Source organism: Capra hircus, chromosome 3 (assembly GCF_001704415.2).
Source record: "Capra hircus breed San Clemente chromosome 3, ASM170441v1, whole genome shotgun sequence".
Classification (NCBI taxonomy): Eukaryota; Metazoa; Chordata; class Mammalia; order Artiodactyla; family Bovidae; genus Capra; species Capra hircus.
In genome coordinates, this window is record NC_030810.1 from 19,017,736 (window position 1) to 19,045,281 (window position 27,546).

The 27,546-nt window shown below is 51.2% G+C and overlaps 1 protein-coding gene across 11 annotated transcripts in view; it reads right to left on the reverse strand.

The window, feature by feature from the left end:
* ERI3 (ERI1 exoribonuclease family member 3) overlaps window positions 1-27,546 on the reverse strand; it is a 132,624-nt gene that overhangs the window by 71,733 nt on the left and 33,345 nt on the right. For all 11 annotated transcript variants that reach the window (XM_018043277.1, XM_018043259.1, XM_018043294.1 and 8 more), the window contains 3 exons: window positions 26,027-26,143; window positions 19,228-19,287; window positions 14,787-14,878 (listed from right to left, as the gene is read on the reverse strand). In XM_018043277.1, coding sequence (XP_017898766.1) covers window positions 14,787-14,878; window positions 19,228-19,287; window positions 26,027-26,143 — 269 coding nt within the window. The remainder of the gene's footprint in view (window positions 1-14,786; window positions 14,879-19,227; window positions 19,288-26,026; window positions 26,144-27,546) is intronic.

Genomic DNA, 27,546 nt, shown 5'->3' on the forward strand with positions numbered 1-27,546 from the left:
GTAATATTGGGCTTTCTTTAACAACATTTTTTTTTTAAGTTTCCTGCTAAAAATACTACCCATTCGATCTCTACTGCGCTGTCTGGGTTCTCGTGGCATTCACCGTGTATCTTCTCTGTAGTGTTTGTTCTCAGGCTCTACCTTTCTTATTACTTAGCCTACACCTGGTTTTGCACATGCTGCTCCTTCTGTCCCGATCACCTGGTGGTCCCCAGAGTCCCCAGCACAGTCCTTACTGGGCCCAGAGCAACTCTCAACAGGGGCTCACTTTAGGCTCCTGCTGGAATACTCTTCCAGGACACACAGTGGCTAGTGTCTTCAATGGAAGTTTCTAACAGTATTCCTCAGAAGACAAGAGTTGCCGTGGGTGGTAACTGACATTTACAGGAAGGTCCCAGCGAAGACGTGTGGCACGTGCCACTCTTAAGTCACCAAATGCAGCACACCTGCTACCATCATCAATCATCTAAACCAACCAGGGACCAAGGAGGCTTTTGCATCTGGCCAATCTATGGGCAAAATGCAGTACATTCCAATAGGAAATACCACTCATTAGAAGTTTCCAAGCCACAGAAGCAGGACCACTGGCACACAGGACGATGCTCCTCAGCCAAGTATTCAAGAGCCTGCCCTTACAGAGGAGGCGCTCGCACGTGCGTGCTCAGTACTGTCCGACTCTTTGCAACCCCATGGACTGTGCCCGCCAGGAGTCACGAGTCCCACAGTTCTGCTTTTCGGACTGGAAATGGGCAAAAGCCCTTGGCCCATCAACCAGGCCCGCCTCCTGGGTCTCCTCCAGCCAGCTCTGGGGAGGCGGCAGCAGGAAGACAGAGGACTGTGCTCCTCTGCGCTGAAGCCACTTGTTAATAGGCCCCAGCTTCCCTCCTCCCCGGGGAAAAGGCGGCAGCAGTGAGCCCTCTCCCTCCCTCCACAGCCCCCCACCCCGCATCCGCCTCCCAGCAGGGCCAGGGAGGAGAGCCATTAGCGTGTGCCTCAGCAGACAATGGGGAGGAGAAGTCTCCAGAGCAAAGGACAACTGCAGCAATTAGAATGCAGGGAGGTTCAGAAGCTATTTAACTGGGTGACCCTGAGGTCGCTGCATCTGACTCCCATCCCTGGATAAATATTGTATGAGAGGGGAGGGGGGCCGGCGAGGGAGCCAGCGGAGTGCTGCTCCTCCCTCCACTCCTTTCCCCACCCGACACGGCTGCCTCCAGCCACACACACCAAGAACATTATTTACAGCCCTGACAGTCAGAGCAATCACTCTGCTAACCAAGAGGGAATGGACAAAGTCGACTTACCCAAAATTGACTATGGCAATTGAAGAAGAATCCAGGGCTGTGGGGGAAGGGAGCAGAGCCAATACTGAGATGTAAAGCTTCTCCCAGATTATGGGTCCAGCTAGCATGAATACTCTCCATCACACCAAAACCACCAGCAGGTGAAGCTGGTCCCAACTGGTAGACAGTCATCAAAAATGGAGCACTCTTCCACCATCTGGGGGCCCCATAACAGAAAAACTCCTGGATCTCACCACTACCCAGGCTGTCGCTGCTCAGTCGCTAAGTTGTGTCCAACTCTTTGCGACCCTGTGGACTGTAGCACGCCAGGCTTCTCTGCCCTCCACTATCTCCCAGTTTGCTCAAATTTACGTCCGTTGAGTCGGTGACACTATCTAACCATCCCATCACACCCAGGTGTTCCCTAGCAAAGCTGGGAGTCCCAGCTACCTGCCCAGAGGAAGCCACATGCCACTTACTAATCCAGCAGGTCCCTTAGCTGACTTAGTGGGTTAAGGCCACGAGCAGGAAAGTCAGACAAAGCAGCAAGGGGTCAGGGTGGGGGAAGAAGAGGAGAGCGTCTGAGCACGGGCTGCGCCTCAGCCCCCACGTGCCGCTCCTCCAGTCCTGCTCTAATGCACCCTGACATGCCTCTGAAGACAGAGAGCTGTTTGCAGTCAGCACCGTGATTTGTTAGTAATTATTTCCATGGTGTCACATTGCTGTCACTCTGTTAACAAAGAGACAGGCTGCCTCGGGCTGCCTGCAAGAAAGAATCGCAGAGAAAAAGGCCTGTCAGGCTCCCGGGACTTTCTGGGCTGGCTGGCTTTCTTCCCCAAACCAACATCCTTGCAGGCTTTGGAAGAAACAGTTTTACAGAACTATCAAGTCTGAGTCGTGTCACCCGTTAGCCAGGGACAGAGAATTTATCCCACCCGCTCATAGGCGCCCTTCCCAAAGCCCGACAGAGCTAAGCCCCCAGAGTCTACGGATCATTCAGGCATGGGCCAGTCTGCCAGCGGCAGCCTTGGGATCCCTGGCCCACACCTTCCCAGCCCTCTGCTTCCTGACTTCCTCCTCACTGGGGTGTTCACAGCTTCCTCTGTGCACTCAGGAGCCTGATCACAGTGACCAGTTTCGGAGGCAGCTGCCTAGCTGGCATGGATGGTGGTTAGGAAATACACAGTGGCAGGGCATCTTCCCTCCTTGAACCTGCCAAACACCATTCAGGACCAAAGATGCTCAGGTGCCTGAGCACCTGTGAGGAGATCCTCTCTGAGCTGCCTAGATCGGGACAGAATCCACACTAGGAGAGCTGCTGGTGGTTTGCTTTAATACAAAGTAATGTCTACATTACCCTGGCTGGGAATTAGAGGAGAGATTGGCGAGCGCTGACAAAACAGAGGGCACTCACCTTACAGGCATGGAAAGTTGGAGATTAATTCTCTCCTCTCACAGAGGGAATCAGACTCCAGGATAGTAGAAGGGGGCGCCAATCTTGAGAAACCCTTTCACTGCCAAGCAGCAGTAGTAGCAGCAAAAAAGGACGACGAAAGCCCACAAAAGTCTGAGAGAGGCCCTGTCAAGGTGGCGAGGGCCACTGCCACTCAGCTCCTACAGAATCCCAGGGGACAAAGGAGCCTAGACAAGACTCCAAGTCTCCTGGCATCAGCGTCCAAAAGACAGGGCAGTGCTGGCTGCACGCACTGAAATGAAAGCCCCCCGAAGGCAGGACGTACGGAAGCTTTATCTCTTTGTTCACTGCTAAGTCCTCAGTACCTGGAACAGTATAAGACATATCATGGACATTCAATAAATATCTGTTGAAAGAATAAATAAACGGGTGACTAGGGCTCAAAGGCCACTTCCACAGCCCTGGGGTCAGCCTCTATCATTGGGGGTTCAGAAAAGAGGGAGGCCAGTGCAGACTCCACAAGAGACAGGGACGACCACATGTCTAAGGGGCTGGAATTAGGGTTAAAAGGACAAGGGAGATTAGGTCAAGCTGGCAGGACTAGGCAGATGCTCGTATTAGATTGAACATTCACATACTCACTTGATAAACATGAACGAAAAGACCAAAAGAAGGTATACAGTCCAACAAAAGAACACTGCAGTATAGTAATACAGTGGAATCCTACCCAGCAATAAATAGGGTGAACGGCCAACAACGACTCGGATGAATCTCTTGTATATTACATCGAGCACAAGAGTACATCTTGTACGATTCCATGTATATGAAAGCCAAAAAGAAGAAAATGAGCCAGAAGAAACAGAAGTCAGAGTAGTGGTTACCTGGAAGAGGGCAGGCATTACTGACAGCAGAGGGGCACAAGGAAACTTTCTGGGATGATGCAAAAAGTTCACCTTGATTTGGGTGGTACACAGGTGTAGACATGTATAACAATATACTGAGCTGACTATTTCACACTCGTATACTGGATGTACCCTACTGTACCTATTTCGTACTTCCATTTCTAAAAAGATAAATTTTTTTTGGTTTTCCTTTTTCTTTTTTTGGCTGTACCACACGGCATGTGGGATCTTAGTTCCCCGACTAGGGATCAAACCTGAGCCCTCTGTGTTGAAAGTGTGGAGTCTTAACCACTAGACTGCTGGGGAAATCACAATAAAAAAATTTTTTTTAAGTTGGGTCTCAAGAGTCACGCGAAAAGTATCTCACCCATACAAAAATATTTTCTAGCATCAACAGTGGAAGTTCAGGAGCTCTCCCTGGAGTTCAGGACACAAGCCCCCCATTTTTCACTCTCTGTTTTCCAGAGGACATCACTTCAGTCGTGTCCAACTCCATGAGACTCTATGGACTGTAGCCTGCCAGGCTCCTCTGTCCATGGGATTCTCCAGGGAAGGATACTGGCGTGGGTTGCCATGCCCACCTGCAGAGGATCTTCCCAATCCAGGGATTGAACCTGCGTCTCTTACATCTCCTGCATTGGCAGGCAAGTTCTTTACCACTAGCGCCACCTGGGAAGCCCTCGCCAGAGGACAGAAGGGCCCAAATGAATGGCCAAGGCCTGTGAAGGTCCGAAACTGTTCAAAACACAAAGCAATGCCACCTGAGTCTTAGGTGGAGCCTCTATTCCACACAGACTCCACAGAAGTAGAGCTGGCGCCCTGGTCAAGCCATGCCCTGCTGGTTCTGAGGTTCTCTGAAGGAGCCTCTCAGGTTCTTCCACGGAGCACAGAACCAGACTTCCAGACACTGCCCAGAAGAGCCACAGACACAGAAACAATCTGTCTTCCTGACAAGCCAGGCAGAGACCAGCTGATCCACTCCAGCTCTAGGTGATGGTCAAGGTCCGAGTGCCTACGGCCCCTCCTGCCAGCAAGGAGGAGGCAGTGAGACCCTCAACAATGGTCGAGGGGCACTCCATCCATCAGATCGGGGGCCAGACACCTGGCAGCCACACTCACCTCAGGACCAATGAAGCAATAAAGAGTCGTCTAGTCAGCAGCGCCACAGCAGGCTCCCACCACCAGAAACATCTCAGCGCCTGACTGGCCACTACATAAATACCTCCGTCTTTTATCAGGGTTTTAACTGAGCAGAACTCCCACTCCAGGGATTCCCACAACCACTGAAGTGCTTAAGACCCTCCGACACCTTCCCAGGGAGCGAGGAGATGAGTCTGCCACTGGAGCCCCACCCTGCAGCCTAGAAATGCCCAGAAACTGGAATACCAGAGGCTCCGTCTGCCCGGGAGGGGCTGTGCCCGCACACCTGATGGAAAAGCTTCTTTCTCCCCGAGTGTCCCTGCAGGCCGAAGGTCCCTCCAGTCCTTCCCTGGACTCAGGCTCTGAGGGAAGGCTGCAGGCTGTAGGGCCTGCCAACCCGCAGCTCCAGAACCACGTGGAGAAGGGTTGGGAGGAGCGCCAGCTGAGAGCCAGGAGCCTGCTCCTGCCCCGAGGCCCACACGCTGGAGATGGGTAATCCTTAGCCAAGCCCACCGTCAGCAGCCCCTTTCCTGCCAGGTCCCGGCCCCAGGACAGGTGCAGGAAGGGGCTTGCCCACATCTGTGAGAAGGCTGGCTCCAGAGGCCGGAGCTCTCAGGTGGAGGAGGGGCACCCTCGCTCCCCAGCGCCCAGGAACCTTGGGCCCGAGGAGCTGTCAGGCTAACGAGGCTACCCCACCACCACTCCATCTGAGCGTGGCAGGCTGCGCCGCACGACTGGCTTCAGGTGGCTCTTCTTTAATTAATGGCATCCCAGGCTCTGCAGGGAGCTTCACCCCACAATGAATGGCCCTCTCTCATTAGAGGCAGGCCTGCCATGATGTATTCAGGGCGAGGGCCAGGATTCATTTCCCTGTCTGTGGGTTGGGGATGGGAGGGAGGGGAGGCAGCAGGGAGAGATTTATATCGAGTGACTTGGATTAGCTGCAGCTGAAACATGACCCCATCAACGCAAGCTGCCTTCTTGGGGCTAACCCGACGCACCTCTGCTGACGAGAGGGCTCCAGGGAAGCTAAAGGGAGGGCAGAAGGTCTGGTTCTTGTTCGCTCTGGGCTCGGGCTGCAGCTCAAAGGCCCAGAATTCCTATACAACCTCCAGAAGCCCCTCCCCAGCCCACCCACACACACGGTGTGCGGCGCAAGCCTGGCCTGACTCTGAGCTGATCTCACCTTCCGAGAGCCTCTTCGCAGCCAGGAAGCTGACCCACGGGCGTCACAGCTATATCAAAACGCTGACCATGGTAATCAGCTGTTTCTCTTGCTTTCTATGGGAAACACCCTCACTCCCTACCTCAGAGGAGGAGTCCACAACATGGGAAGGCCCCACGTCTGCAGCTGTGTGGGCAGGACCCAAGTATGTGTGGCCATCTCAGACCTCGGGCTACCCAGTGCACGGGAAAAGGCAGGCATCAGTCTGATGTGGAAACATGTTGGCAGTACCGCACTGCGCTGACCCCTTGGGCTGACCTCCCTCCAGGGTGGGGGAATCCTGAGCAACACTCCTCCTCTCCCCCTGGAGCCACCCCACAGCGATCATGAGACTGAGCAAGGTGGCCTGAGGCCTTCAAGGCAAAAAGGAAAACGTGGCCCATGCTTCCAATGTACTTCCCACAGCCCTGCAGAGGCTGCACTCTGCTAGCCATACAGGTGGTTTTAGGCCGTGGAGCTGGGTAGGTTCGGGCTGGCAGCAAATAGCACACAGGCCTAGAAACTTACCCTACAAATCCCATTAAACTTGCTGTTCAGTTTTGCTTGTGCTTGGGAGAAAAATCCTACTTCAGAGCCTGTCCTCCATCCTCGGCCCTCTGAGAATGCCCAGTTCACTTAGAGAGATGGAGGGTGGGCCCTCAGCTGCTGCTGCCAGCCAATCAGAAGGCTGCTTTGCAGGCCTGCTGTGTCCCAGGGAGGCCAGGGCAGAATGCCTATCATCTGTACACACAGGCTCCATGTCGTCCACGCTTTCCCAGGCCCTCGTGGTGGAGCATTCATATATCCTCCCTTCCCTACTCAGAAAGAGATGTAGCTCGGTTCCGCTTTGCTAAGCCCTATTTGGCAATGTGTCTAAACACATGCAAACTTAATTAGTTCAGGAGGGGAGCCCAAGCGCTTGCAGTGACAGATAAAAGTATCAGGAAATAAGACAAGTCAGGACTGCCAGGGAGTTCTGACTCAAGCCCCTTCCCCCAACAGGCTGCTAATCAAAGGTGATACAGCTCCGTGCCGGAACCAACTGGCAAACCCATGGACAAGGTTCTCACAAGCTTAGAGACACAATGAAATGCCCCACGTGCTTTCAAGGATACTATAGGAGAGAGGTGTCCAAAGTAATATTGGCAGTGGTTTCCTTAAAACAGATCTCAGGATTCATTCATCTGTAGATCAGCAAGGAGGCTCTCAGACAGCCCCAAGCCATCCCCCACCACACCTCCCGGCCAACCACATCTCTAGAGCAAAATGAACACAATGGTCCAGCCCTCCAACCAACACCAGCCCAGGTACCAGAAGCCCAGGGTGACAGAGAACATCCCAAGGTTCTGTCACTCAGTGCAAACAAGAGAGAGGAGGAAGGGCACTCCCACCAAGCCCAAAGCCACACTGGAAGACAGGAGCAGATGGTCAGATACCCAAGCGGTCAAACACGCCGCTTCCAGAGTTCAAATCCCTGCTACAAAGTGGTTGCATGCCCTTGACAACTTACTTACCTCTCAGTGCCCCAGTTTCCTCCCTCATGTGCTAAAAAATAATTTATTTCATAGGATTGCAGTAAGGATTAAATGAGATAATGCATAAATAGCACAGCAGGACTCCTGGTATGTAGTAAGTAGTCAATAAATGTTGGCTATCTTTATTATCTGATGTCACTTTCCCAGAGCAGTTCTAGCCCTCAGTCCTGGGGACACAAATGTCTCAGAGAAAGCCCTTCACATTGCTCCTAGGACCAAGCCCCTTCTCCCTCACCCAGGCCCTTGCACCATCTCACCCAGTACCCACCCTGCAGGGCCCAAAATCCAGTGCTGGCAGGGGAACCCAGGAGCTTCTTGGCATGAGCAGTGCGGTCCTCTACCCCCTCACACTCAGTCTGGGGCAGGAGGAGCTGAGATTTTTTCTTCCATTCCATTCTCCCTGAATCCACTCACTACCACCTGCTGCCATTCTTCCTGGGCAGGGATTCTACAGGCCCACTCCATGCCTTTGTCGTCGTTTCTTGAACACACATTTACTGAACAATTATTACATGTCAGGCATTGTCCTGGGGTTATAATGGTGCACACAATCTAGGGAACGAGACAGACAAGTCAAGGCAGCTACAACACAATTTCACGTATGACTAAGTACATGTACTCCAGGAACGTACAGGAAGGCACCTAAAAAAAAGATGTTAGGAGGGATCCTTAGGAACTGGCCAGTTAGAGCACCTGGCTAGGGGTAGGGGGAGCCTGAGTACATAGAGAGCATCAAGAGATGAGGCTAAAGAAATAAACAAGAGCCTTGAAACCTTCAATAATCAGTGTGACTTTGCCTAGAGGACAAGGGGAAGCCTTGAAGGGTGTTAAGTGGGTATGATGTAATCTGCTACAATTAGGAGAAAGAAATGTAAGAAACAGGACAGCTGGAGAGACCAACGAGCAAGAAGACATTCGTAGGAATCCAAGAAGAACATGTGACCTGAACTAGGGCAGGGGTAGTGGGTTCGGAAAGAAGGCAACAACTTTGAGAAACCTCTGGGAGAAAGGATCAATAGGGTCTGGCAATTAACTGGTTATGGCTAGAGGAGGGAACCAAGGAAGATTTTCAGTTTTCTGACAGAACTACTGAGTAGATGGTACCAGTGAGTCATTATTCAAGAAAATTCTGGAGGACAAGGTGTTGGGAGAAAAAATAACACCTGAGCTTTAAGTTTTAAGGCTTCCTTGATAGCTCAGCAGGTAAAGAATCCACCTGCAGTGGAGGAGACGTGGGTTTGATCCCTGGGTCAGGAAGATTCCTTGGAGGAGAGAATGGCAACCCACTCCAGTATTCTTGCCTGAAAAAGCCCATGGACAGAGGAGCCTGGCAGGCTACAGTTGATGGGGTCGCAAACAGTCAGACAGGACTGAGCAACTAAGCACAAGCTTTAAGGGTATCTAGGTAAGACAGAGAAGAGGAGCTGGATATGAAGGCTCAGAGTTCAAATGGCAGAGGGAACAGATTCCTTTTCTCCAGTGGGATCACTGCTGCATGTCAGCTCCATTTCTCATATAGAGGAAAAGATGAGAAGACAGCGTACAGAGAATAGCTGAAGCTGAGAAATAGATGAGATCACTCCCATAAGTGTGAGTGTGTAGGATAAAAAGAAAAGACAGCTAGGAGAGAGATCAAAGAAATGCCAGTAGTTAAGAAACACCAAATTTAAGAGAAAAGGGAAAAAGAATCATAGAAAGGAAAGGGAAGGAAAAAGTCAGAGAAACAGGAGACATAAGTAGAGATGAAGAGTGCTTCAAGAAGGAGGAAGTAGGCTGATGAAAGATGCCCAGAGGGCCCAGGATGACCCCCAGCAAGCCTTTCAAACTTCACCTACACATCCCACGAGATACTGTGTACCCCACAGAGTTCTCCCCGGCATGTGCTTCCTCTGCCATGGGACTTCTCTCCAGGGGACAGCACTCTCTGCTCTCCCACCGTCCTGGCTGCGAGACCCTCAGAAGTCCCTGTTGAGACTCTGTGTGTGTGTGTGTGTGTGTGTGTGTGTGTGTGTGTGCATGTGTGTGTGCATGTGTGTGTGTGCGTGCACTAAGTCACTTCTACTGTATGTGTGTATGCGCACGTGCATGTGCATGCGTTGTCACTTCAACTATGTGTGTGTGTGCACGTGCACGCGTGCATGCGCTAAGTCACTTCATCTGTATCCAACTCTTTGTGACCCTATGAATGTGTGTGTGTGTGTGTGCACGTGCACGCGTGCATGCGCTAAGTCACTTCATCTGTATCCAACTCTTTGTGACCCTATGAATGTGTGTGTGTGTGCGTGCACGCACGCATGTGCGTGCGCTAAATCGCTTCAACTGTATCCAACTCTTTGTGACCCTATGAATGTGTGTGTGTGTGTGCACGCTAAGTCACTTCAACTGTATCCACCTCTTTGTGACCCTATGAACTGTAGCCCACCAGGCTCCTCTGTCCATGGGGTTCTCCAGGCGAAAATACTGGAGAGGGTTGCCATGCTCTCCCTCCAGGGGATCTTCCTGACCCAGGGATCAAACCCACATCTCTTGTCTCCCGCATTGGCAGGTGAGTTCTTTACCACAAGTGCCACCGGGGAAGCCCAAGCCCCTGCTGAGTATGCATCCCCAAATCAAACAGTAAGTAGGATGATTTGAAAAGTGTCTTTTTTTTTCAGAGACAATGTTTGTCTGTACTTGAAACAAGAAGGGAGGGCTATGTAGTCTAGAACGGGTTCAATCATCTGAAAAAACAAGAGGAGTGTGAATTCAGGAGTGACTCTCACAGAGGTGCTTCCACCTGCCTCCTGACTGGGTCTTCTTCCTGATGGATTAAGAACAAAATAATACAAAAAATTTCATGTCCGAGTATTGAAGTAACTGAAATAGATCTCATTTTCTTTGGCTAGACAGCCTAATATTAAGAGCTCTCCCCGAGTTGCCATTCTTATAAATTATCATTATATTTTCAAACAGTTTGCTACCCAGGTGGCTGAGTTTTTCATTGCAAAATATTAGTTCAGATGGTCTCACACAAACTTCTGTTAAATGTTAAATATCTTTTGATCTCCAGACTGCCTGGTCCACATCTGCACAGCACCAACAGAGGCGTGCGGCATGCAAACCGCACAAAGAGAGCCGGGGAAACACCCAGCCGAATGCCAGCCCTGCACTCACACACTTGGCCTCCAGTGGCAGGAAAATGCCCTGCTCCCAAGCTGAGGGGAAGCTGCATGAGGGCCCTCCCGGCAGACCCGGAGTGGAACCCTGGACCCTGCTCCTCCACAGCGGGGTCTGAGAATCCTGACCCTCTCCTCCAAAGGGCCTGTTCCCCTGAGGCACGGAGGCCCAGGTCCACCCTCATATCAGCTCTTCTTATCCCCCAGCCCACTCCACAAGCCCCAGTCCTCCTGATCTGCTCCTCTTCTTAAACCCACATGCCACTGAGAAACCCTGTGGCCTAGCTTCTAAGCCACCTGTGCTGTTCAGCTGGCAGACCCAGCTCTCCAAACTACAGGTGAAAAGGCAAGCTCCGCAAAGGCAGCACCTGTGCAGGTGTCCATCCTCACTGCATCTTCCCTGTCCTCTCACCATGCCAAAGACGGAAGCCTTTTACAGAGACAACACAGAGCCCGGATAAGCAGAGGAGAGAGAATAAGGTGAAAGAACACTAAACTCTACAAGGAGCTTCAAGAAACAATAGGTAAGGCAAAGGAAAGGTATGTCAGGTAGGGAAGGCAAGCTGACCAAGAGCCAAGACTGCTAGTGTCGTTTCTTAAAAAGGTTTAGAAGGAAAATGAAATCTGCACCCACTGTATTAAAACCCACCTGAGATGCTAAAGCTGAAACTCCAGTACTTTGGCCACCTCATGCGAAGAGTGGACTCACTGGAAAAGACTCTGATGCTGGGAGGGATTGGGGGCAGGAGGAGAAGGGGACGACAGAGGATGAGATGGCTGGATGGCATCACTGACTCAATGGACGTGAGTCTGAGTGAACTCCAGGAGTTGGTGATGGACAGGGAGGCTTGGCGTGCTGTGATTCATGGGGTTGCAAAGAGTCGAACACGACTGAGCGACTGAACTGAACTGAGCGGAATCTGTGATGACAGCATCAAAACCCACGTAAACCTGAGTGTCACCCCATTCAGGCTGACAAAAGATGGACACAAAATTAATTCGTCACGATGGGGGGAGATTTCTTTTCTCCAGTGGGATTTCCACTGCCACTTCAGTCCCCATTTCTCAGTGCCACACTAATCAGGCCCTTTCCAACAAAAGTGATGTGAAGCTAGCTGCAGGGAGAGGGAGGCTGGTGGGGGCAGGGGGCGGGGGGAACAGCAATGAGGGGGAGCCATGGCTCGGAGAGACTAGAGTGGGAAATGAAAATATTTGCTGAGTTCCTTAGACTTAGTTAAATTTGAAAATAGATGTCAAAACAAGAAGTGAGCCACATACTAACAAGTTGTTAGGTCAGTTTAACACCACCCTTGTCAGGCTCATCAGCAGGCTTTACTAGGCATGTGAGAAGGTGATGCTTCTGACGAGAGCCATCTGACAAGAGGCTCCGGGAACACAGAGAAGCTGTGCGCCGTCACGCAGCACTGCTTAGGTTTCCTCTCTGGCTGTTTTTATTTTGTTACACATTTAATTAAGAGCCTTCCCAGCAGTTACGCGGAACCCTGCTTCGAAAAGGCGGCCACAGAACTCTCCTCCCCCACCCCTGCCACCAGACATCTGACTCCTCCCTGCACTCTCGCTTCCAGGGCTTGGCTGGCCTTCACGAGCCAGACCCACACCAGCTGCCAAAGTCAGCTCCAGTTATCTCTTTTGGAAGCTATGTGGCCTTAAGAATTTGATTATGCCTAGCTGGGTCTACCACTTTGAGCCTTGGGTTTTAATTTGGCTTTGTTTTCCCATCTATAAAAGAGAGACAACACCTCCTACCCAAGAAGACAGGTAGGAGGACTGAGAGACATGGCATGTGCTCATTAACATTTTTTTAAATTGCACTTTATTAGAGTCACTGCCACTTTCAAAAGGGTGTATTGTTTGTATTTGGTCCCTTAATTTCTTATTCCTGATTTGTTATCAATGTATCACTCTTTTTCCTTCCTTTTTATACCCTTGTCCCTTGCTTGTACCATGAGCTACCTCGAGAGCAGAGATGGTGTCTCTATTTGTTTGCCTTCTCAGAGGCCCTGGCACTTATGCTGGGGGAACACACTTTAACCTTCCATGCCTAGACAAGTTACGGATTTTAAGATTCTGCCAATCTAACTGGTTGCTTTGCCTTCATCTCCCAACTGATCTAATTTCTTCCATTTAATGAAATTCTTTTGGCATCATAGAGTAGTAATGTTATCATAGAAATATCAACTAAGAAATAAGATCAGAAACATAAAATGTAGTTCTTGAAATTGATGTTAGCTGTCATTTTCACGTTTTTCCTTTTTTCCTTTATTCCCTCACTCCCTTAGTAGTTGAAATAAAAAAGTGAAACAGACTCTCCAGGAGGTAAAGGAAAAGAGTAACCCAGAAACTGCGCTCATTAACATCTGAGTTTCCTTTCACATGTGCTCTGATTCCCCAGCCCGATCCCTCTTCTTGATGACATCAGTTCCATCAAGATGCAAAGCAGCCTCCTGAGTCACCAAGATTTGTCCAGGGCTCACCATGCCAAGGCTTCCAATGCCAGCCATCTCCTCTCCTTGTCATGGAGAAACCGACCCCAAGCTTCGGAGGCCCAGCCAGATAGTCCCCAACATCACGTGCAGGAAAGCTCTCACATACGCATATAAGCACACCCATTCACGCCTATCACAGAAGATGCTGAAATTGGGTGTTTGGGACATGAACACAACAAAGAGAGGAAGCCACTGGGAGAGCGGGAGTCTCAGCTAACTAGAGAAACCAGGCCTCTGGCCTGGGCCACACGAGCCCTAGAACCCTGGGTGTCAGCCTGTACTGTGCCCCACCCCGGATAGCTTCTCCTGGGTTGGAGCTCCCTCCCCAGGAGTCCCTTCTCACTTGAGTGCTCAGAGCTGCCCAGGATATGGAACGCCGTAAACCAGAGCAACAGCATTCTTCCTCCTCACCTTCTCCTCGGAACCCTTCCCTGACTCAGCTCTGCCTCCAGGCAAAGCCCCTATTAAGTTCCCCAACAATGGGCGTCATCGGGCGCTCTGGAGCGTGTGGTATGCAGTCAGCGTGCGCACGTGATCCAAGGCCCAGGGGAGACAGGTGTGCGGGAGAGTATGTGACCTGGGCCTGCTCTTCCTCCCACCTCACCTAGAGGGTTGGGTCCAGTAGCAGGCTGGACAGCCACCCGGGTGCAGAACTTCACCTCAATGCCCAGCAAAAGGCAGAAAAAGGATCTTGGTGAGAAAATAATGCCTGAATTAGAAGGAAATGTCACTCCAGAGCCACAATTCCCCACCCCCACCAATACCCCTGCTTATGCTCAAAAACTCACACACATATACACACAGAATGCTCGTTGCTGCCTTCAGTCACAAAGAACACAGAGGTATCGATCCTATCAATCCTCAGCAAACAGCACCCCCCTCTCCCGACCTCCACCCTGCTTTCGTTCCCTGGGGACTTTCTGAAGCCAAGTATCCATGAGGGTAGACAAGAGGCAGAAGCATCAACCCAGCAAAGGAACCAGCTCTGTCTTCCAGAACTGGGGCAGGATCAGGAGACAAAAGAGAAAAAGCAGTGGGGACAAGGGAGGGAAAGAGGAGGCTGGTGACCCGGCAGCAGCACCCCTCTCCCATCTCCACCCTGGGCTCTCTGGGGATCATCAGGGCCTCACATCCCACATGAGAGCCTAACATAGCATCATGGTTAGGAAGATGGACCCTGGAGCCAGGTTGCCTGGGTCTTAATTCTGGCTCTGTGTGTCCCTGGGCAAGATACTTAACCTCTCTGCTCCTGAATGTCTTCATCTATAAAATAGGAATAATAAGAGTCCCAAGGGTTAGTAAATGAGTTACTATTTTTAAAGCATTTAGAAGAGTAAATACTATGTATTTGGTTTAGAAGAAAATTAAAAACCCTCTTTTAACTCCTTTCTTTCAGGGCAGTAACGTGTAGCCCACAATAGGAAGAGCTCTCCCAGCACAGGTAAGAAGGCCACAGCAGGGCTGGAAAGGTTCATCCAGAGGCAGAAGGCAGAGCTCCCAGCCCTTGTTCTGCCCAGGCAGCCCCCAGATCCAAGGACTGCCTGACCCAGCTGCCCTGTAGGCTTGGACATTTGAGACTGTGAAAGGCAAAACCTGGTCCTGCAGGCTCCAAGCCCTGTCAGCAAAGGAGTCCTGCTCATACTCACATGACTTTTAAGTCCCAGTCTCCACAGGTGACAAAAATTGACTTGACGTTTGGATCTAAGAGGCCTTCCTTCGCCATCCACTCATCGACCCTCTGAAAAGTACACAACAAGAACAGATGAGATTTTCCTTTTTTTTTTTCACCCTGAGTCTCTGAAGAGCCACAACAGTGAAACGCAGATAAGCTGCTTGTAATCAGAGCAGGCGAAAACTGTAATCTTATCCTACCACAGCTCCACTCTGGGCTCTCAGCCTTGGCTCAGAACTATGGAGGCCCTTGCAGGATGATCCCTGCAGGCAGATCCCATAAGCCCAAGTGCTGGAGGGGTGGGGGTGGGGGCAGGGAGCCCCTCCACTCTCCCAGAGCCTGGCAGCCCACCCTGGACAGGATAAGGACAGAAGCCAGTAGGTCATTCCAAATACCTCTGGTCCTCAAACAAAGGTACTGCCTAGGACAGACACAGGCTGGCCTGGACCATGAGAACAGGCTGGAAGGAGGCCCCCAAGCAGGGAACGCCACAGGATCGTTCGCTTGTTTAGTCATTCCACCCTCCCACCAAATGTTTACTAACCAAATGCATTAATTTACTTATTCTCCAAATGAAGGTCAAGTTAACTTTCACCAAGAGGCTAGCAGAAGAGGCTCCTCTGCCGGGCTGTAGCCCCATTCTGACAACTGGGAGAGCACAGCCTGCTCCAGTCACTAGAAATTCATCAACTGGCCCCAGAATCTGTATTTTTCTCCTCCTGGTTGGGGATTCGAATTCAGCAGAATCTTTTGAAGGCGGAGCTCAATTCCTAGACAGGGAAAGAAACTGCTCCTAAACACGCTTTAAGTCTTTCTTCCCCTTCATCCCTTGGATCCGTTTTATTATTTGCACTCACACTGCAAGTACAAATACTAAAGTCAGTATATAACGAGAGAATTATCATAAAGCATTCACGAAGCAGTGCCTACTTTTCAGAAGATCCCAGGCATGGGGCAAGAGTGCAGCAGATCACACCGCTGTGCCACTCACACAGGGGGGTTATTTTTAAAGGCTATATCGCACAGTCGTTAGAAACTCGGGATTGAAAAATCAGACACATCTGGGTTCTAACCTTGGCTCTTCCATATCCTGGCTGTGTCACTGATGGGAAGTCATTTAAAAGTCATTTAACCCCTCTGAACTTCAGTTTCCTTCATCTATAAAACGAGGTAGGATGACTAACCTTACAGGGTTGTTTTGTGAATTATATGTGATAATGGATTAAATGCCTACCTAAAAATAGACAGTAGGCTGGGAAGGCAAGGAAGACAGATCATCTTAATACAATATAACAGAGGCATCAATGGAGAAGCACCCAGGATGCCATCGGACCAAGAAGAGGTGGAGGCCAGCCCCACCTTTCACGGGGAAAGGCATCAGAAAGGCTGCATAAAGATGCCTGAACTCATGGCTGGGTGGCTGAGTTTGCCTGACAGCTTGGAACATGGGACAGGAGGCAAAGGCACAGACACTCTGCGTCTGAGAAGCAACTGTCTGTTTAAAGTCTGCCTTTCCCACCAGACTAACAGCACCATGAAGGCAGGGGCTCTTAGGTGTCTTATTCACTGTCCTAATCCCTGACCCAGCACGGTCTCTTCTCAATCTCTTGATTGAGATATGAGTAAGAAGTTATGTGACTGGAGTTCTGCAGTGACTGAAAGGAAGGGCAGGAACTGAGGCTGGGGGAGGCCAGACTGTGAAGGCCTTGTGTACCCAGCAGATAATGGACAGCCCATGATAACCCTGGGCTTCCTGGATCCTCAGAGGTTCTGGAGGTCTGGCCCAGCTGAAGCAGTCCTGGAGCAGGGGCGAGGGTCCCATGCAGTTTCATGGCCACGGCAGCCCTACCTCCTGGGACATCAGGGCTAGACTCTGCAGACCCTCTTCAGAGTCTGCACCCCAGAGCATCCTCTTCAGTGCAAGGGTCTCCCCGGCAGCTAAATTCTGGACCTTCCACTGCTGAATGTGTGTCTCCCAGGCCACTCTGGCCCCAGCCCTTGCACGGACACACACGCACACACACACATGCATGCACACATGCATCCTTTCCCTAGGGTGACCTAAAGAAAATCAGGAAGACATTACATAAGAAAAGAGGTAAGGCAAACCTGGAGCTCCCTAAGTCAGCTAATCTCGCTCCGGTTCACTGGCCTTAAATCCCCAAGGTAAGTGCCCCACCTGCTAGGGGGCTCCCCAACGCCCCAACTCCTGCACAGTGGTCCTGGAAAAGAGAGCAGGACAGGACAGGACTGTCAGGAGGCAACGCCCAGCAAGACCAGGCCTCTACCATGGGAAGCACTCGCTGCTCCTTGGAAGCTCAGGGCCAAGGCTATTCACTCATGCAGCAGGTATTCAGTGAGCAGCTTCTGCTACGAGGCTGTCCAGGGAAGTCATGTGTTTGGAATCAGGCCTGTCCTTTTCCTTCCCTTCTCTGTTTGAATGGAGAGACGGTTGGAGAGACCACCAAGACAACCCGCAGTAGCCAGCCTTCCTGGCTACTGAAGGTGTGGAGAAGCCTAGTCTGAGATCGGCAAGAACAAATGTGTTGAACGAACACCCATCCGGCCATCTGCTCAAGGCCTTGGTTAGGATGAGAACTAGCTCCTCAGCTCTTTAACCAGCTCAGGGCTCATGGGAAAAAGCGGAGCCCAGACTGGTCTCCTCAAGCCCCCAGAGACTCCCTCAATGCGAGCAATCTGCCCTCTTCACCCACAAAGTACACTGAGACTGGGTGAGACGCAGACTCCTCTGAGCACCCTGTTTCAGGGTTGGCTCGGGGTCAGCAGGAGAAAGCCTCCTGAAGACCAACCTCCCCCTCAACCAGCACCACTCAGGAGAAAACTCCATAACCTCAACAGCCCTGGTTTGGTACTGGCCCAGAAAAAGCATCTTCCTCCCAAGATCCCAGCAAGAGACACTCCAGGGAAAAGCTGCCTATCCCCTGGCCTCGCTCTGGGATGCTGGCTGGAAGACAGGGACGGAAGGGTCCCCTCTTTCTCCTTGAGTCTCATCTTGGAGAGAGCAGTCCAGGCTGAGGAGACCCCTTAGTCATAAAGGTGAATCTCCCCACCCAAGAAGAGGGTCAGTGGGGCTGGGAGACACCTCAGAGCTCATCTTCTCCCAACCCTTCAAGAGCCTGACCAGCCACAGAGCCTGGGCCTGCATGCTGCCCGAGATCAGAAACACTCGGCCGCTGGGTGAGCCTAGACCTGTCTCTCTGGCCCTAGTTCCACCCTGAGGAGTCCCAGGAAACTCAGTCTGTGTTTCTCTCCTCCATGGGACAGGCCCTCTGGGCTCAAGAAAAAGATCTTCCTCCCTGCCACCACCCTGCTCCCTCCAGCGTAGGTGTGCTCTGCTGTCCCCGCAGACACACGGCTTGCTCCTGTGATCAGGGCAGAGCTTGGGGCTTGCCGCTCTTGCTGCTGCTGCTGCTGCTGCTGCTAAGACGCTTAAGTCGTGTCCGACTCTGTGTGACCCCACCAGGCTCCCCCATCCCTGGGATTCTCTGGGCAAGAATACTGGAGTGGGTTGCTCTTAAGGATAAATAAAGCACCTAATGTGATCCACAGGCTTTTTCTCCTCTCCCCTCCCCCTAGAGAAGGAAGTTGTGGCGGGGGGGGGGGGGGGGGGGGGCTCTCTCCCTCTCTGAAAACCCCAGGTCAGCGGGGGTGGGAGATGAGCTGAGGCCAAGCACGGCTTCCCGACTCCCTCAGGCTGGAGCACAAGAAGCAGCGTCTTAACCTTTTCCAGCTCCCCAAGGAGAACATCCCAGAAGTGTGGTCTCTGCCAAGGGTTCTAAAGCCTTTAATTTGATTTTCCTCACATAGGCAATTGTTGTAATTATTCTGATTAGGAATCATTACCCAGTGCAGCCTCCGCACCCCTGACAGGCACAATGCATCCAGCGGCAAGCTGCAGTGGGGCAGGCGGGCCGGCCGCACCTCCTGGAGGAGCTGACAGCAAACAAAAGCCATCAATGGGGAGTTCTGGGTGAGTTAATGAAGTGCTCACATGCCACAAGAAGCCAACACTAAAGCTAAACAAAAACACCTCCAGTCCCCGGGGCCGCCCGCAGTGCCGCAGCTCGGCTCCCCTGCTCCCAGCCGCCCGGCGCAGGCTGCCTGATAGTCGCCAGAGCCACCGGCCAGCAACAGCCTCGGGCTGCGAGCAGGCGGGGCCTCCACTGACTCCCGGGGGCGCGCGGACATCTTGTCAGTAACCCTGACGGGAACAGCTGGAGATGACAGATCAATGGTTCAATACTCTCAACAGCATGTCACTGATGTGACAGCAAATGTTATTCTAATCAAGCCATAATCATAGTCAAATTACACGGCTACATTCTCAGGAGGGGAGGGAGAGGAAGGCAGCAGGAGGGGGTCAGAGGTCAGGAATTAAAGGTCACTCAACCTACCTCCAGCACTTGCTGCAGGCTTGGCTGACCATCCACCATGGCTTGAATAATCCCGGTGAGCTGAAAGGAAAGAGAAATAGCCTATGGGTGGAAACCGGGGACGCAGGGACTCAAAGCTGCACTGGAGTCTTTTCTGTTTTCCTCCTTCTACAGTAAAGCCTCTGACCTGCATAGCTGTAGGCTCCAAACCTGGCAGAAGCCTTGGGGATCACGCACCCCCACAACTTCCTGCCCCGAGATGGGGGCACGGGCTGGGTCTCAGACCTGTTTTCAGCTTTCATGTTGCAGAAAATCTGATTTTACACATCTTTTGTATTCAGTAGGTGCAATAACTCCTCCCGAATTACTGTGCTAGTAGTCCGCCAGGCTCCTCTGTCCATGGGGATTCTCCAGGCAAGAATACTAGAGTGGGCTGCCATGCCCTCCTCCAGGGAATCTTCCCAACTCAGGGATCAAATCCAGGTCTCCCCCATTGCAGGCAGATTCTTTACCAGCTGAGCCATCAAGGAAGCTATCAAGGCTTTAGTTTTCACGTAGGCTGAGGGATCTTTCCAACCCAGGGATTGAACCCAGGTCTCCCGCATTGCAGGTGAGTTCTTGACCATCTGAGTCACCAGGGAAGCCCAAGAATACTAAAGTGGGCAGCCTATGCCTTCTCCAGGAGAACTTGCTGACCTGGAAATCGAACCAGGGTCTCCTGCACTGCAGGCAGATTCTTTAGCAGCTGAGCTACCTGGGAAGCCCAAGTAAATTCACCTCCAGGCTCCTTAGGAGTTCCTGCAGAACTCAGGGAATGCCCGCACACGGGACCAGCACCTCTAGTTCCAAGTCCCCGTTTCTCTGAGCCTCGGTATCCAGCACTTCCCCCTCTGCACCAGTGAAGGGCCAGGGTGCCCCCCAGGCATCCACCCTTCACCCTGCATTCCTGGGCCCTTGATACCAGCTGGCCAAGCAGGAAACTGGCACCTTCAGCAGAGGAAAAAACCTACAAACCTAGTCTAGGGGATTTCTCACTCAAGGGCCTCTGTTCCACCCAGGTCAGGCGTAGGTTCAAACCAGCTTGGTGCTTTGGTCTGCTTTATTTTGAAGTGGAAAATATCCCTCAAGTACAGACTAGAGAGGCTGCCTTCAGGGCCTGCAGCAGGAGGCCCCTGCACAGACGTGGACCCAGCTGGAAATCACCATGGCTGGCGTGCCCCTGGCCACTTCCAGACAGAGTAGCATCTCAGGCCTGCTTGGAAACTTCTCTTTTTTTTTAAGTGTGGGGGGTGGGGATTAAACTCCAATTAAACTATAATTATGTGTAATGAATACCAAATACCCAACTCACACAAACCGCTGGCTCTAAGAGGGAAGGTTATTTTCTCATAGCGACTTACACGGAATGGTAATACACACCTTTTAGGGAAGAAATTTTCATTTTAAGAACGCTGAGTTCCTCTAGGTGGGTTTCTGTAGTTCATCAAGTCATTATTAGGTGGTATTTTAAGGAAGTGTAAGGACACAGCCACTCTATTTTATATTCCAGAAACTGTTTTTATATTAATCTGTATTTTAATTGGGTAACAGCTGCTGCCTACAGACTTCCCATGGTCTAAAAGGAAAATAAATTAGAAAGATTAACTACACTGTTGTTTCGCGAGGCTTTAACCCACAGCATGCCCACCCGGCTGGCACTTCTACACCCTTTCCTTGCTTGGAAGACCAAAGAACTGCCCAGCAGAGGGAGGGCCTGAGCCAAAGAGAAGAAAAGGTGGTCCCTTGAGGGCTCGGGTGGGGATGGGGAAGAGCCCCAGGTTTGTAGCTTTCATCGTGGAGTGCTGAGACTTCTCCTTCCATTCAGTCAGCATCTACTGCTGGAAAGGCTGGGCCCCACTCAAGCAAGCAGGAATCCAGCAGTGAAGAAAGGCATGACAACCCTGCCATTGTGGAATCTGAGTTCTTGGCAGCCCAGTCCTGGCCCAGTCCAGTCGGCACCCAGAGCCACACTGAGCAGGCAGGGCCCTGTGTTTTATCTCGGCAGGGTCTGGAGCAGGCCTGTTGCCAACTTCAGGTCCCACAGCCAGATGACTGGTTGCACCCACTACTGCCCTTTTCGCCCAGCTTCTCTCCTGCTAGGTTCTCCTAGGGCTGAGTCACATCCCAAAGCCTGGCGCTGGGGCTTTGGATCAGGACAATCCTGGAAAAGAGGGCACACAGCCACTTCTCAGGGAAAGCACCAGGGCCTGCTCACAGTCTCGTGTCCAGTCTGAGTTTCCCGAGGCGAGGTTGGGTCTCCTCCTCTTGGCTCCCACCAAGTGTCACTCAGATGAACTCTGAAGGGCTTCCAGAAAATCCCTCTTACACAGGAGACCAACAGCATCCTTGCCAAGAACCCTCGCTCCTTGGAGATGGGACTGAGGTCAGCACCTGCCCTAGGTCCCAGGAAAAGCACAACATCGAAAACAACCACCGAGGTGCTGACCTGCGGGGTCTCTCACCAAAGACTAGGCCCGCCTCCTGTCACTGTGGGGTGCAGGGGTGCAGATGGCCTCCAGAATTCTGGGGCTTTCTCACACTCCCCCGCAGTGGTCAGCAATCCTAGAATCATCAGCCTGGGAGGAGCCTAGTAAGCTTGGCTTCCTCCCTCTCTCCATGCTTCCCAAACCGCCTGTGGGCCAAGGCATGGCTTACAGCTTACAGCTAAGGGACTTGTACTCAACCCCCAGAGGCACAGGGGCTTGAGATCCTTTCAGGAACAGGCCTCGCTCCCCTGCATTAACGCCTCCAACAATGGACCACATCTGATCAGCTCTGTCAAGGCACTCGATGAAAATGGTGGAGGGTGAAATTTAAGAAGTCAATCCCCGTACCTGATATCGACAACCTATAAGACATACCAGAAACTGTGAGGAAGAGAGAAAATATAATAAAATACATACTGGGAAGTGATACCTTAGGCCTAACCTAAATCTTTCACGCTGCTATTTAAGCCCATTCCCACTTGAGTTAATATATGTTTGTAAAAAGCTTTCACATTCTCACAATGAAAGGTACTAGAGCAAAGCCAAGTATTTATTAAGCTGAGAACCAGGGCTCACAGGCTAAACAGAGCTCAGAGACCTTAACCACTTAAAGCAGGAGAGGTGAGAGGAAGGATTAATGTGTGCTCTGTGGCTCCTTTCACTGAGGGATTACAGATTAACTCCCGCTTCCCCAGACTCAGAAACCACAAGGCGAGGGGCTTCTGACCCTGACTGATAACGTAACTGGTGACTGAGATCCCCTACCGGCACCAGAGCTCTGTCTGGGGACGAGTGGGCTTCCTCGTTTGTAAATACGGGCAACTACAGGAAGCAGCCCTGGATGCTCGCTGCCAATAGCATGTCAGTATCCAGTGCTTTCTCCCTTCACAGTTTATCTCCAGCACAATCGTATTCTGACACCAAGACAGTTTGTTGATTACATAAGCACTTGTCTCTGGTGTGCAATCTGATAATCAGACCCACTCTTTCTCCTCAGACAAAGAGACCAATAAATCTCACCCTTTACAAGTACAGGTGCAAGACAAAGCCCTTTACTGGCATTTAGCAAAATGGGTATTTTTTCCTGGTTTGTTTTTTTTTCCACAGTGACAACAATAACAAAAAGGACTGCACGTGGTCAGGGACTGTGCAGCAGCCCAGCTGCTACAGGCAGAGACGTAATGAGCTGGAGTGGATTCTAGAAGTGGTAGGAAAGGGCTTGGGAAGGAAGAAAACACACCCCCATCCTGTTTCTGTCAGAACATCTCTAGGCAGCCTATCAACTGGGACTAAGAAAGGACCTCAAGAAGACTAATGACATGCTCATCACTCAGACAGTGAGAGTGTCTGCACGCAGGCTGCAGACTCACTCGAGGCAGAACCCCTCTTCTGGCTGCCCGGCACTGAGCCCGTCTCTCTCCTAACACAAGCATGTGCTTGCGCATGCACGCAAATGGCCAGGGTTCTTTAAAAAAAAACTTCTGGTCCAAGAGAGAAAATCCTCCCGGAGGACCTACTTAGAAAAATCTGGAGGTTTGGGGTTGTTCCTTACCCTTACCAATGAAAGATTCCTTGTGGCTGGAATGATCTCACCCCTCCCCGTCCGCAAAGGCACATTCTGCCAGACTGGATGAGGTCTCAGAAGGACAGCCCCATCCTGTGTCTGTGCCTCCCTTGGCATTACAGTCCATCTAGTACGAAGACAGGGCGATATCTAGATGACCTGAGGTTTTTCAAAGAAGACGTTACTTACTCAAAAGAGCAGTGAGCAGTACAGCTACCCTGGGGGGAGGCAGGCTGTGGTAGAAAAACTCCTTGACACCAGCCACTTGAGGAACATGGATTTTCACTTGGTGCCAGGCCCTAAGGATAGGACCGACAGGGATCACACCTAGTTTCTGCCATCAAGGAGCTCACAGTCTAGTGGGGAGATGGACAAATGACTGCAGTATAACATATCTGACGGTGCTATGCTGGGTTGAGCATGGCCCAGCCTAGGCTCAGTGAAGGTTTCCCAGAGAAGGTGACCCTGAGCAGAGTGCTGGAGGAAAAGCAGGAGGGCAGGCGGGGCACACAGGCAGAAAGACCATCGTGTGTAGAGACAGACTGAGGAAAGTGAGGCGGAGATGAAGCAGGGAGATCTGAGGCTAGATGAAAAAGCAGGGACCAGGCCAGGGGGAGTTCTGAGCTCTGGGAGCCTGAGAGAGGATGGCAGAATCCATGCCTACAGCACAGTCACAGCCTCACTTCAGAGCAGGCTTCATAAGGAGGATCCTATGCCACCAAGCCCGCTACCCTCCAAATTATGTATGCGTGTCCCTCAGTGAGACTTTCCAGAAAAAAGAAACATCTCTCATCAGAGTCTTGCAATCCCTTCTCCCCTCCCTCAAAAGAGAAGCAGTAGCAACTCTGCTCTGAAAAACCCCCGTTTCCCAATATCCTCAAGCATCCACTCCTGCCCAGAGCTGAGCTCCAGCAATGCTCCACGCCACCCCTAAACAAGTACCAGCTTCCCCCAATTTAGGCCTGCCTGTCGACGTCAGGCAGTGAGCTGGAATTGGAGGCCCCAAGGCGGAGGCCGCACACAGAAAGGAGGAAGGAAAAGATAAGGGGACACTACACTTTCAGGCCAGTGGAGGGCTCAAGAACCTGGCTAGTTTCAGGCAAGTCTTCCCTTCCCTTCCCATAAGGAAGGGGATTTTCATCATCATTAAAGTGATGGTTTTTTCCCAAAGTGGGAAACAGGACAGATTAGCGCCCCCTAGTGGTACAGGTAATTCCCAGGGGAATGAGGGGAGAAAAGTTGTCCCCAGTGGAAACAAGAGCCTCATCATCATTGGTTGGAACAACAAAAGGCTTGAGAGACTACACACCTTGGCAGATGGATACCTACAACAAAAGGCCCACCTGGGGCACTGGCATCAAGGCCAGGAGCTCAAGACCTCATATCTGGGCTAAGTTAGTATCAGAGACCACTGAGCTCCCCAGCCAGCACAGGCAGGCACTTCCCCAACCCCCTCCACACCAAAGGGATTGTTTGGGGATTACTTGAGAACTTCTGTCCTCCTGATTCACTCATATGGAGAAAGCAGGTTCCTGGATGATGGCACAAAGTCTCTAACGTACTCTCACCCAAAATGCTAGTTGTTCAGTCGCAAAATCATGTCCAACTCCTTGCAACCCCATGACCTACAGCACGCCGGGCTTCCCCATCCTTTATTATCTCCCAGAGTTTGCTCAAACTCAGGTCCATTAAGTTAGTGATGCTATCTCATCCTCTGCTGCCCCCTTCTCCTCTTGCCCTCAATCTTTTCCCAGCATCAGCTTCTTTTCAAATGAGTCAGTTTTTCATATCAGGTGGCCAAAGGATTGGAGCTTCAGCTTCAGCATCAGTCCTTCCAATGAATATTCAGGGTTGATTTTCTTTAGGATTGACTGGTTTGATCTCTTTGCTTTCACGTTTTCCCAGGATCTCTGCCACCACACACACTTGGCCCATGATTCCACCACCCCAGCATAGAGCATATAACATGATGCACCACAGGGAAAAGCAGCCACAGAAGGCTTCTTCATACAGTCCTGAGAGTCAAACTCTTCTGGGGCGCCTCCTCTCTGCCAATGACTCTTCTGAGCCCCTAGCAAGCGCCAAGATCTCAGTCCCAGTTTCAAAATCCATAAAATGGGGCCACACTAATCTGTTGGCAAGGTGGCCAAGTACAGAAGCAGCCTAGGATAAGGATAAAGACATCTCCGCATTGGCCATGCTGTCCTCATACCCAACTTGGACTGCCCATCTCTTTCCTTAGTGATAGCACTGTGCTTCCCACAAATGCCATCAATGCTTCACAGAGGACCACTTCATTCAAGGACAGAAAAACATCACCAGACAGCTAAGAAAGCCTCAACATAACCAAGAAGCTGAAATCTTCACCTCCTGCCAAGGACCCTAAGGGGAAACGGAACTGAAAAGAAGCTGAACCCTAGAGGCACCACCCGACTCCTAGACTCCAAGTGCCTGGTTTACCAGGAAAGGTAGGGATGATGAGGAAGGGAAAGTGTCAGGGAAGCTGGGAATCACTACAGGGAAGAGTGAATTACTACTCTCCCTGGGTTCCCCGATGACCACAGTGATCCGAGGGGAGTGGCAGACTTTGTAAAAAGCCAACTGCTGGGCCCAATGTGTACCTGCCTTAACCACTGAGAAGACCTATGCTTTCCCTAAGCAGCCGGTATAGAGCACCAATGATCCCCAAGCTCCTGTCCCAGCAGCACCTGCCGCTAGCCAGGGCCCTTACCTCTGTACAGAAGGGAGTAAGCTGTGGATGGACTACGGGCTGGACATACATGTGAAAGGTAGACTCAATCTCCATGGTCCGGCCATTTAGCTTCAGGATGGGGAACTCGATGATTTCCTGGAATGGCAAAGGCACAGAAAAGGAAGAATCAGTTGTTTTTTTCTAAACTAACCATCTCAAAGAACTCCAAATCAAGAATGGGGGAGTGTTTTGGACTCATTAGCTCCTGCCAGGTCAAACTGAAGACTTTGAGTGAGAAGATGCCAGCTTAGTTATAATCCTGACCCTCCCACAGTTAACATCCTCACAGGTTCCAGGGACCAGAGGAACACTCCACCCCCACTGTCTCTGGGAAGGGGAAGGACACAGTGGGAGCATCTGGCCCTGTTTCCCCCTACCCCTGGCTCTCCAGCAGGGGTCTGCTCACTCCAGCCCCTAAAAGGAGAACCCCCTTCCTCCTGCCTGGGTCCCTTCCCTGGAAGGGGCCTAAGTCTCCAGCCACATAGATAACCAGCCATCAGACTAACGCACAGACCTCTGTGCATGAAGTTTAAACAGAGACAATGAGTTTCATTAGTTTTTACAAAAAGAAAAAAAAAAAAAGATAAGCAGTAAATAAAGTCAAAGGAGCCAAAGACGATACTGAAGAGGAGAAACCTGAGTAAGAGAAACCTGAGTAAGAGTATTAAGAGCTAGTGCCTCCCACCTTTCTCTCAGGCAGCACATCCACCCCTCAGCGTCAGCCCCCCCCATAACCCAATCGCTTAGCCAGCCCTTCCGAGTCCGCTGGAACGTAATGGAAGAGAACGAGGAGGAGTGACAATTTGTTTGGTGTCTCTAAGATTAATTTGTCTCCGTTATTTAATAGAGATGCACAGCACCAAGGTCCTGGTGTGCAAACAGGCTTGCAGCATGCCGACTGTGCAGCCCGCTTCATACATCGCTCCTGGAAAGGGAGGAACACGCCAGAGCGGGGGGAGAGGGCTGGAGAGAGCACGCACGCGCCGGAGAGACGAGGGGAAGCCAGGAGAGAGAATAAAAAATATTATTGCTTTTTAATATTCAAAAACAGTTTGCAAAATTTAATCAAAGCAGAGGAAAAGCTAACATTTTTACCACTTTGACATTTTTATTAGTGCTTTCATAAATTTTTAAAACATGAATGGAATTAGTTTACAACACACACACACAAAAAAAACTGCCCTGAAAACATCTGGAAGAGACAAATAGGAAATAATAAAATAAATAAATAAAAGCAAAATCCTCCAAGTAAAATTAGCATGTGAAAGAGGCCTCCACTGCAGAGACAGGAGGGGGGCTTTGCCCGCTCAATGGCCCCCGCAGTCAGCTCCAGTGGCATCCTTTCCCCAGGTCACCCATTCTGCTGAGGACCTTTCCAGCATCACTAAAATCAAGGCAAATTGGTTCTCTCCAGGGACATCCCAGAGAAACAACACAGAAGCCGCTGACACCCGACTGCAATCAGGAAATGGATGAGTGGGGAGACGGAAGGAGAAATG